The sequence below is a fragment of the Ruditapes philippinarum genome, unplaced genomic scaffold (genome assembly GCF_026571515.1).
Source record: "Ruditapes philippinarum isolate M1 unplaced genomic scaffold, ASM2657151v2 ctg5330_1_1_1_1, whole genome shotgun sequence".
NCBI lineage: Eukaryota > Metazoa > Mollusca > Bivalvia > Venerida > Veneridae > Ruditapes > Ruditapes philippinarum.
In genome coordinates, this window is record NW_026856909.1 from 45,364 (window position 1) to 56,591 (window position 11,228).

An 11,228-nucleotide genomic window follows, 5' to 3' on the forward strand; every position below is an offset into this window, starting at 1 on the left:
TATAACATGAAGGTATACTATAATGATATAACATGAAGGTATACTATAATGATATAACAAGGTACATATAACATGAAGGTATACTTCAATGATATAACAAGGTACATATATCATGAAGGTATACTATAATGATATAACAAGGTACATATAACATGAAGGTATACTATAATGATATAACAAGGTACATATAACATGAAGGTATACTATAATGATATAACAAGGTACATATAACATGAAGGTATACTATAATGATATAACAAGGTACATATAACATGAAGGTATACTATAATGATATAACAAGGTACATATAACATGAAGGTATACTATAATGGTAATACAAGATGCATTTAACATGAATGTATACTATAATGGTAAAACAAGGTACATATAACATGAAGGTTTACTAGAATGATGTAACAAGGTACATGTACATATATGTATACTTTAATGATTGATATAACAAGCCTTGTTTCAAGGAACATATAACATGAATGTATATTATGGAGATGTAAAATGTAGGTATACCAAAAATGCATTACATGCAGTGAAACCAGATTTAATTTTATAAGAGCATGTTTACTTCATGCAGATTTCAAGAATTAAAATAAATGCATGATTTTACTGCCTTGCCAGATTTACATTTAACCACAGACCTTAAGGTCCATGATTTAAGCTAAAATAATTTTAACCTTTAGCCAGCTAGCAGCAACTGAAAATACCCATGCAACCTGAGTACAGAACAAGATCAGCAAGGCCATTGCCAGACAATTTTACATCAAAGCACAAATCTAGGGGTTCCAAGAAATGTTTTTCTAGAACAACTTTGATGCACAAATCATCAGGAAAGACCCTGTCATAATATATGAATAAAGACTAGTCATGGAGACTTCCAAAGACTAAATTTAAGCTGTTCTCTCCAAAAACCTGTTACATTACAGTTTTATGATTAAAATGAAAAGCTAAAAATTGGTGACAAGTTTTGTGATTGTGACATATACATGGTCTTTCATAAAGGTTAACTAAAAATTGTGTTTTTTGTATATGAACCATCATAAAATTTCACACATGTGAAGGCTTCTTGGTAAGGACCTTAACAAATAACAATAAACCCACAATAGCGATAACACTTTTCACATAATTGAAATACTATCAATAAAAGCTGTGGCCAATAAAACATTATTTGAGCATATGATATATTTGCATGAAAAACATTAAAAGACATTGCCGATAACCACATACTTTTTATTCAAAGATCTATAACATATTTTATAGCTCATTGATATTATTAAATTTCAAGATTTATTGAATACTGTCATGTTTTATAAGAACATGTGACATAAAATACAAAATTGTGGACATGTAACAACCTGACCACAGAAAAATATGCCTAAAAACACTCCTCTTGTATCAGTTGTTACTTTTCTGTCTTTTCAGTGTTAATTTCACTTTGGGTTTGTCAAATTCAAAATGGCGACCATTGTCAGAGGATTTTCGAGGTTGCCTGGTAAACATCAAGTTTTCCGCGCAATTAGTACATCATCTTGTAAATGTTCTACTGATGGTCCGAATGTTGACAAAGTTACACATACAGGACAGGTAATTTTAGTTGCATGTGCTGTTATATTCTGCAAAATGTGAATTCATTACTAAGTCCTTCACAATTTTAATGGGTGGGGTATTATAAATTTTGATAAACTTTATCAGTAGACTGCTGGACAGACTTTGTAAGTAGGCTATTTATTGAAGGCAGTATCAGATACTCAGAAAGGTGATTTTTATGATTGTTATTTCCATATTTAATCTAATTGCTTAGACAAATGCCAAACAATCTAACAAACAAGTGACATGAAAATTATGTACACACTGTAAGACTAAGTCTATTCATGGAAAAAAATGTAGGAAGTCTTGAGCAATACGGTCAGTACTGCCACTGGTTAGGGACCACAAAACTGGACAACCATCAAACCTGGACAATCCTGAAAATGCCTGATTCAGTTTTTTTTCTTTGTTGTTCAGTGTTTCCCAATGATAAATCAGCAGCTTTTTATCAACAGTAAAATAAATGCATGTTTTTTCTATTATAAAGTAATAATAAAGTAATAATATTTATTTCAACTTTTGTTAACAGTGTTATCCACAGTATCCACAGTGTTAGATGTGTTGTTTTATTGAATGTTTACATTAACAAAATTAATGTGATAAGTTTTATCCTTTTATGATGACTGGCATATTTAGAAATAAAACATGAAATTATTTCAAGGCATAAGACTTGTTAACTATATAATGCAATCTTTTGTTATTTAATTTATTGGCCAAATTATTGTTGTGCTTTAATGCTAACAGTGGGACAAGTCGACTCTATTTAGTCAAGTTGGTATAGAGCTGAGTTGTTGCTTAACAAATTTAATTGGTTTATACTATTTCTCAGGAAAGGGGGCCAGGTTCCAAATGACTGATCAATTTGTATAGGCCATTACAATTAAGTTGCTGTGAATTTTCATGATTTTAATAAAACTGTCTTCAGGTTTGGGACAAAGATGACTTCAGAAGAGCAAGATTTGCTGGAAAAGACAAATTGGTAAGAATGTTAATGAAACATTGTACTGGGCTTCACTCTTGTTATTTTTTTCTGTAATAAGTAATTTATTTGGATTAAAATGTCAATTTACACTTACCAGTATTTGAAAACATGTCGGGGAATCCTCTCTTCTATATAGATGCATCTTATATTTATGTTATTTTTTCACATTTTTACAAGTTTACATATCTAAGATATAACTTAAGAGATATTACCTACCAGTATATATAATTCATTACCTGCCTTGTCCATCATTTTAATCTCACCTGTGCACAAATACTCAGAGATGCGCTTTTGTGATGGCATGATGTCCTTTTTCCATCAATTCATTATCCACAATTTTATTAAATAATGTTTTCTTCTAAACTGCATTGAAAGTTTTGACCATACATCACAGGAATGAACCTAGCTATTTAACTACCTAAATCAAAAGTTATAAATAGTCTTTGGAATGAAGTCTTCAAAAAATTTAATGCCCAGATCATAGATATTTGGCAGCTTAGCTATTTGGCTTCACCTTGTGCTCTTCTTATATATTAACTATTTTTATTTTTAAAAAAATTTCTTAAAAAATACAGTAACAAGAACTTTAATATTAATGTCATGTAGCATTACCATGTGGTCTTCTACAAAATTAACATTAAAAATGGGACAAAATAATGACCCTGTTGTTGGGGTCACATAGTTAACATATACATGTGAAAAACAAACTTTAAAAACCTTCTCCTTTAGACATTACAAAGACCAGAGTTTGCAGTGTACATGCAGATATTTAGCTTATAGCATCACCTTGTGGTCCTTTTAAAAAAGTTATTTAAATTATGCCCTGGGTCAAAAATGGCTTTGGTGACGGTTTACATAGTTTTTAATGGCATTGAAATCTTTTTCTCCAAACTGTGTTTTCATACTTATTTTGCATGTAACATTGCCCAGTGGACTTCTGCAAAAGTAATGTGAGTTATACCCTTTGCTAAAAAACACTGTGCTTTTCTAAGGTCACATTTGTTCAGGTACGTATATTATACGTACCTGATTTGTAATAGTGACTAAATAAGTGTAAGGAGAAACTCTTTATTAATCATTAAATGTGGCATTTAAAGTTTGCAAAAGTTTTAAAAATCGTGGTTGTCTGGTCAAAACATATTTTTGCATCAAAGAATGATGACCTTTTAAGCAATGGATCCCAGGTGAGCCTTATATGGCCATCTTGGTTCTGTATCTGTGTTCATTCATTTGTTACTTATTTTAATTTTTACAACATGTTTGATGTGTTTATAGGTGAATCCAAGGTTCGCCATAGACCTGATTGCTGAAGACCCAATTGTGGTATGTGAAAGAAGAAGGGTATCAAGCAACAGCGGGGGTGCTCTCGGACACCCAAAAGTTTTTATTAACTTGGTATGTACAAATTCACCTAATCATGTGTGCTACATCTGTATAGTGTCAAAATGATTAAGAAAAAAAACTTTTTATGCTTAATACAAATTTCGAACATCTTCCTATTTAGCAGTAGGATTAAGTTGTGTTTGTCTTTCCTCCTGTCCTTTAGTTTAATTACCTGCTTTTAGCTCAATTGGCAGAGCAATGGGCTGTGAATCGGGCGACATAAGTCTGATTCCCAGACTCTTAGAACCTTTATTTATACATGTATACTGGTTATTATATTTAGTGTGTTAGTACTTTCCATAGACTACTGCAATTGGTTGACTTTTTCAATTTGTTGGTAGTCAAATAAGCTATGGGTTAATACTAAACAGAAGAATTTCATACTTATCCATACAGCAAGGCCATGTTTTAGCTATTGTCAAAGCAACATGGTTGAGTATGAATTGGTGTTACTGCAGATGATTTTATAAAATATTTATGTCCAGGAACATGATAAATTACTAAGTATTAAAAATAATCACTGTGTTTAAGAAAGTTAACATTTCACATTTCATTAATGAATTCCTATTTACTTTAGTCATTCTCCACTTTGTTTTAAAGATTATTGCTTATTTGGCATTTTGGCAGTATGTTTGCATTAGAAATAATCTGTCTTACTCTTGGTTTAAATGAGATTGTACTACATTTTATTACTTATATGTACTTGTACATTTGTCATTGGACCTTTAAAACTTTGGAAATGTTTCAATCAAATTGAGTACCTTCAATATTATTTATTATTATATACATGTAGCATCACCAATTTTGCTTTTTGTCTTTCAGGATAGGGATGAAGTGGCAGTGTGTGGATATTCCGGGCAAAAATTCATCCAGAAAAAGTTTTACAATCCTAAGGAGCATGGGCCTTCTATAACATACGAGGAATATCTAAAACAAATGGAAGAGATCAAGTCATAATCCTAATAAACCGATGACGTTTGGACATAAAATTGGTTTTGAGAGTGCTTAATATTATTCATTTTATTAGTAGGAAGAAGAAAGGACCGTTTTGGAAATAAGTGAATTGAATATTTAGATGTAATTGTTGATAAATAAATGTACCTAATTGTTTATTTTATGTTTATTGATTTTCACGGACCAGCATCTTATTTATAGTATGTTTAACATTAAAAAAATGTTTTTATAGCCTGTTAAAAGATGCTGTAATCAGTCCTTGGTGACGTTAATTTTTGAAATCCATATACAGTGAATTGATCAAGATTTTGACTTTCATGGTGATAGTGTATATAAATTCACTTTTTAAATACTGATTCCTGTTAAGAAAACAAAGTTATCATTTCTTGAACAAGTTACGATCTTTCGTTTGCTGGTACTATGAAACCATGTGACGATTTTAGAATACATTGTTGTATGTAGAGGTATATGAAATTTTTTCTCCACCAATAAGATGTAAAATTGACTTATGTCAGTAACACAAGGTGCTGTAACAAGAAGCCCCAACACATTTCTCAAATCAACAACAAAATGTTTGAATATAATTTATTTTGCAGTTTCACAACATATTTTTCATGCAGAAGAAAAAAACGGTTTATTTTTTGCAAGAGACTTTTATATTACATACTACACATTTAAAACAAAACAACCGTAGAAAACATCAATTGCAACTTTTCGACCCTTTGATAATGATAAGAATTGTGAATAATTGTAAAGGTGTTCCGGTTGCACAAACATGTAAATCCACGTGCATCAAGTCTATAAGTATTGTTTCCTATCAAAGATACATATTTTAAAGGTTTAAGTGTAATTCACTAACGATTGAAATAGAATTATTTGCTCCATTGATATGACATAAACGATTTTAGCATTGTCCATCTTACCTAATATTATATCCTTATTTAATTCAAATTGGTGATGATAATGGAATTCATAATTCAGCCGTGTCAGAGAAAACCAACATAGTGAGTTTACGACCAGCATGGATCCAGACCAGCCTGCGCATCAGCGCAGTTTGATCAGGATCCATGCTGTTCGCTTACAGACCCTATAACAAGTAGAGAAACTGATAGCGAACAGCATGGATCCTGATCAGTCTGCGCGGATTCGCAGGCTGGTCTGGATCTATGCTTGCCGCAAACCCATTATGTTGGTTTTGTCGTGACGCGGCTCATTTGATCTTAGAACGTCCCATCTACTTGTCTATAGTTTCCTTTTTGTTGATAATGGATACGTTTACTCGATGATTCACATCCAATTCCCATTCTGATTCAGCTTGTTCCCAATTGTACCATTATCTTAATCAAATAACCCTGTTGAAAAATTTAATAAATCTTTATTGAATATAACGATTAGATCTGCGAAAATTGTTTTCAAAGCGATAGACAAAAGTGAATTTCATAAATTATTCATAAAACACAATCACAAGTGCATATATTAGCACAGGAACTTGAAATTTTATCAACTAATATTAATGATAATATCCAAAAATACCCCCTATGGTATAAATCTTTATACTATATTTTGAATATTATCGTTAATATTGATAGAATTTCAAGATCCTGTGACATAAAGTAGCATATATGACCAAAGCATATACAAATTACGCTCCTTGTATGGGTTTTGAACAAATGGATTTTTTGGATTCGGAAACTGAAAACGAGGCCAAATTGTTAAAATCGGCCAATTATGAATTATAGAAGTAGAACGCTGATTTTATATGGTGTGAAATAAATATTGCGTCGTCTGTACTGAAAATGGTTATTTACCCCTTTCGCAGATGCTTTCGCCGTAAGTGTTACAGTCAGGATGGTCATTCCAGTTGTAGTTATACAAGTGTAAAAGATCCACGCATCCGATAGTATCTGGTTCTCCTGGATTCCAGCGTGTGTAGTCCAGTGTAGTTCCGTCGTACCACGTGTATTGTCCATACTGTGTTGAGTACCGGGCACCAATCCAATAAAAATGCCCTCCATATTCTATTATAGTACAATGAATGAGATGTACGTATCTGTCAATTACTACGTTACATGTATTTCATAAATAAATTGCAAAAGAGAAAACATACTAATCGGTTGTCTTGTAAACAAGAGCTGTCGGTAGGACAGCAACGCTCGACTTTTCTTAGTGCTTGATAGTAAAAAAAGCATTGATAATGTAAAAAGGGCACACAAATTCTTTAAATCCATGTTACAGTTATAGGCCTTGGAGAGAGTCCTATTATGCTCTCAAAGAAGAGTATAAAATTTCATCTTGTTTCAAAGTCATATGTCAATGGACTATGAAAATATTTGAGGTATTACAAAAACTTGAACGAAAATTCTAAGTCGAAAAAGGCGCATATTTCTGTCAAAATGCTTGATACAGTTACCTCCTCCTGTCTACAGGTTTGGGCCATGATGGTGAACAAGTGTGCAAAGTTTCAAATCCATGTGTCAATCGACTTTGAAAATATTTGAGGTATTACAAAAATTTAACGAAAATTCTAAGTCGAAAAAGGGGCATAATTCGGTCAAAATGCTTGATACAGTTACCTCCTCATGTCTACAGGTTGGGGTCATGATGGTGAACAAGTGTGCAAAGTTAAAAAGGCATATGTCAATGGACTTTGAAAATATTTGAGGTATCACAAAAACTTTAACATAAGTGGTTAGGCCGACACCGACGCTCGGGTGACTACAATAGCTCTACTTATTCTTATCGAATAGTCGAGCTTAAAAGGAAGTTCATATGCGTCTGATGTCCAAGAACTTGAAATAACTGTTGCCAATAAAATCGGCACGGCCTCAAAAGGAATATGCCTGGTTCAGCGTTTCAGTCAATTAGGTTTTCGTATTTATGGAAAGAATAGGGCACAATAGCATTTAAGACGGCGCGATTGTTTATTATAAGCATAACTGCGTGATTTGTCAAAATCTAGTTGTAGTCACTGCAAAAACTTTGTTTGAAATGAAATCACACCTTACACCACTATAATGCGGGCAATGTATGCTAGTTCTACATGTATGCTAGTTTTGTTAATTTTTGAATGCTTAAAGGAACTCCACTGAGGTTTATAAGCGTAAAAAAACCCATAAAATTTTAATTTCTCACATGGATCAACATTAGCACTTAAAACAGAATTACAAATAAAATATAACCAAGAAATATACAAAACATACATTAAAAATCATATGTTTGTGCTATGCTCAGTCCGATTGAGTGAAAAGCGATTAAACGCTTTTCAATTTTTTTGGTCATTTTTCACTATTATAACAATTATTCTGGAAAAAACGGAGCGAGCTAATGATCTGATATTTTGCACATAAGTTATTAGTATAGATCTACATCAAATGGAGTAATAATCTCAAAAAATTATTTCCAGTCCCGTCATGTCACAAAACCTCAGTGGAGTCCCTTTAATGAGCGCATAGTTGAAGAAGGAAAAAAACCAACATAAAGTGATCAATGTCATTCTAAAAATTGTTGACGAACACTGGGACGACGACGGACATTTTAGGACATGGTCAGATGTGCTAAATATAAAGTAAAAATTATTTACCAATACATTTCGTTCTCACAAAATCATTTTCAGCCGAATTTTCGATTTTGAGAAGGTTCGATCTCAAAAGATTGCACGCCGCCTGTAAAATGTAAACATGATATAGACATTCTTGAAGAGAGTGAATACAAATTTAAATGCGTGTATATTTTATTTTCTCTGTTTTTACGTACTACTTTTACTAATTTATTTCTTAAAAAAGAGATACAATTTCCCCCCTTCATTGCTATGGGGTGTTGCCACTTTTGGGTTTTCTTTAAAGTTGCCGTTTTTCTATTATAGTAAATCCTGGAAACTCATTTTTTCTAATCTAAGAAAGCTTTTATTATGCACGTAGTTTACAAAGAGCTTACAATATACTCCTGCATTAATTAATTAGCTTTATTCAAACGTAGAGTAGTATTTCATTACTGATACATTGCTGCAACTCATCACTATTGTATCGAAGAAACTTTTGGAAATATTTTAAGGCTATATTGTTAAAAAAAGATGAGTCAATGCTTTGGCTCTTTGACTTTATTTTCTTACAAAACGTACAAAAAATAAACAGTATTTTCCTTTACCATTGCTTGATCCCATGTCAAGGGGTTTGAATTGAAGAAGTAACATCTATCACCAAACTTCAACCAACCATTGTCACACTCTTAAGGCAATATAGAATATATTTTAGCAGAGGTTTATAAAAGAGAAAAAATAATGTTTACTAATTTTCTGATTTAAAGACACATAATGAATAAAAAATAAGGAAACGATTTGCAAACATTTGTTTTATAATGATTTAGTACATGTATGTAAATGATTTAGAGCTAATAAGATGCTTATCCAGTAAAAAAAAAGCAGCGTTGAAATGCAAAAAGAAATATGTGTCATAATAGTAGCAACAAATTACAAAATCTTATAAGCTTATATTGAATATAGAATCTTTATTTTGGAAGTAAACGTATAAAATTGAAACATAAATTTTAAAAGCGAAATACATGCACTGACATCTTGAAACAAAAAAAATATTATTGAGCCATGTCATGACAAAACCAACATAATGGGTTTGCGACCAGCATGGATTCAGACCAGCCTGCGCATCCGCGCAGTCTGATCAGGATCCATGTTGTTCGCTTACAAACCCTATAGCAAGTAGAGAAACTGATAGCGAACAGTGTGGCGCCGTTAAATGTCGCACTTGCTGCTAAATGTCGCACCATTGCCGCTAAATGTCGCAACCGCCGCTAAATGTCGCAAAATCATTTGCCGTTAAATGTCGCAATGTTAAAGTTAAATGTCGCACGAATTTCCCTTACCGTTAAATGTCGCAACACTACCGTTAAATGTCGCAAGATGTAAAGTCATGTTAAAATCATGATAAAAGTAGTATTATATTACTTTTTAACATTCTCATAGTTTTTTTTTTATTCTAATTGCCATCTTTGTTTTACTTGTTTTCTTTTATGAACCTAAATATCGAGGTTTTGAGCTGCTATATAATGTAATCTTTAGGCTAGAAAGGATAATTGATACTAAATTCTCAATAGATAAGTATTTTTCTTTTGTTTTCCATTTTCATTTGTAACCCTGATTGACAACAGATTAAATGTATTATGGTATTGTCGCTCTCAGAATTTGGTTTAAGTAATTTCATTTATTTTCTCAGACACTACCGAATTTACTTTAAGTTTACTATGATCATGTGATGCAATATCAAAGGGCAGATAATCCTAGATATAGTTTGCAAAGTTATTCCCCTTATTTCTCTAAGATGTTTTCGCTCTGATTAACCTTTTGGTTACGACTAATTTCAAACATATTCACTTTAAACTTAAATACTTATTTCATATAAAAGAACTAATGCATTTCTAAAGGACAGATGATCCTGACAGGTATTTTTGCTAAATTCGAAAACAAAAATTATCATGTAGTACTCCTTGATCATGTAGTATTCGATCCGCAGTCGGGCGTTAGATATGACCGAATTTTACGATTAACACATATAATATGCACCGGAATTTTTGTTAGCAGCCAGGCCAGCCCGCATAGCTCAATCGGTTAGAGCGCGAGACTTGTAATCTCGATCTTGTGGGTTCGATTCCCGGACTGGCCAACTAAAATTACTAATCAGTCTTTCGGATAACACTTTTAATCGAGGTCCCATGTATGGGTACTTAAACAACTTGGCACGTTAAAGAACCAGGGGAAGCTTCTGGAATTGGGGCATCTTTCTGTACCTGTAATTGCACTATCTCCAAAATCTAAAATGACTAATACACTTCTGGAGGATTCGCCCATATGGGCATGCGATACCGAGTATAAATAAACGCAAATACACACACAGTAAGCAGGTGTCAAAGTTAGAATGAGTTCACAAGATTTAGTACATTTTACGATTTGTCAAACACTATTTACGCTTTGGCATTGTGGCAAGTGATATTTTACTCGCCAAGTCGCTTTATCCTATGAAAGATTCTCAGTAAATACCATATAATAAGAATACAAATAATGGGTTAAGCTCATATTGGCCTTGCTATTTGGCTGAAGACAGCTAGCCGTATTGGCCAGAGAATTTAGGCTTTTTTTTATCACGTACTGTTTTGCTGTAATGAAAATCTTAATCTGTAAGCTTCATTTTAAATATTTCAATGAAATTAAATCTGACATCTTTCGAAAAACACAAGACATGAATAATACATATGTAACGAAGATATTAGTTAGATATCTGTAACCACTTTTATGCTCGTATTT

At 32.4% G+C, this 11,228-nt stretch overlaps 2 protein-coding genes across 2 annotated transcripts; one reads left to right on the forward strand and one right to left on the reverse strand.

Annotated features, from left to right (window-relative positions):
* Positions 1 to 1,436: 1,436 nt before the first annotated feature.
* On the forward strand, positions 1,437 to 5,074 carry LOC132748109 (NADH dehydrogenase [ubiquinone] iron-sulfur protein 6, mitochondrial-like). Its single transcript, XM_060737661.1, has 4 exons — positions 1,437 to 1,596; positions 2,525 to 2,578; positions 3,857 to 3,976; positions 4,787 to 5,074. Exons 1-4 carry the CDS (start codon positions 1,468 to 1,470, stop codon positions 4,919 to 4,921), a joined length of 438 nt encoding a protein of 145 aa, XP_060593644.1. The 5' UTR covers positions 1,437 to 1,467; the 3' UTR covers positions 4,922 to 5,074.
* Positions 5,075 to 6,036: 962 nt separating this feature from the next.
* Positions 6,037 to 9,141, reverse strand: LOC132748107 (perlucin-like; the record flags this gene model as incomplete). The annotated part of the gene is given in 4 exon segments (XM_060737658.1): positions 6,037 to 6,270; positions 6,727 to 6,936; positions 8,499 to 8,580; positions 9,062 to 9,141. Coding segments are annotated over 4 exon segments (386 nt in total), but the record flags the coding sequence as incomplete, so codon positions are not given.
* Between the last annotated feature and the right edge of the window lie 2,087 nt (positions 9,142 to 11,228).

Coding starts and splice junctions, on each gene's coding strand:
- LOC132748109 (XM_060737661.1), top strand. CDS start 1,468: ATGGCGACCATTGTCAGAGGATTTTCGAGGTTGCCTGGTAAACATCAA. Junction 2,579..3,856: donor TTGCTGGAAAAGACAAATTG/GTAAGAATGTTA, acceptor ATGTGTTTATAG/GTGAATCCAAGGTTCGCCAT. Junction 3,977..4,786: donor CAAAAGTTTTTATTAACTTG/GTATGTACAAAT, acceptor TTTGTCTTTCAG/GATAGGGATGAAGTGGCAGT.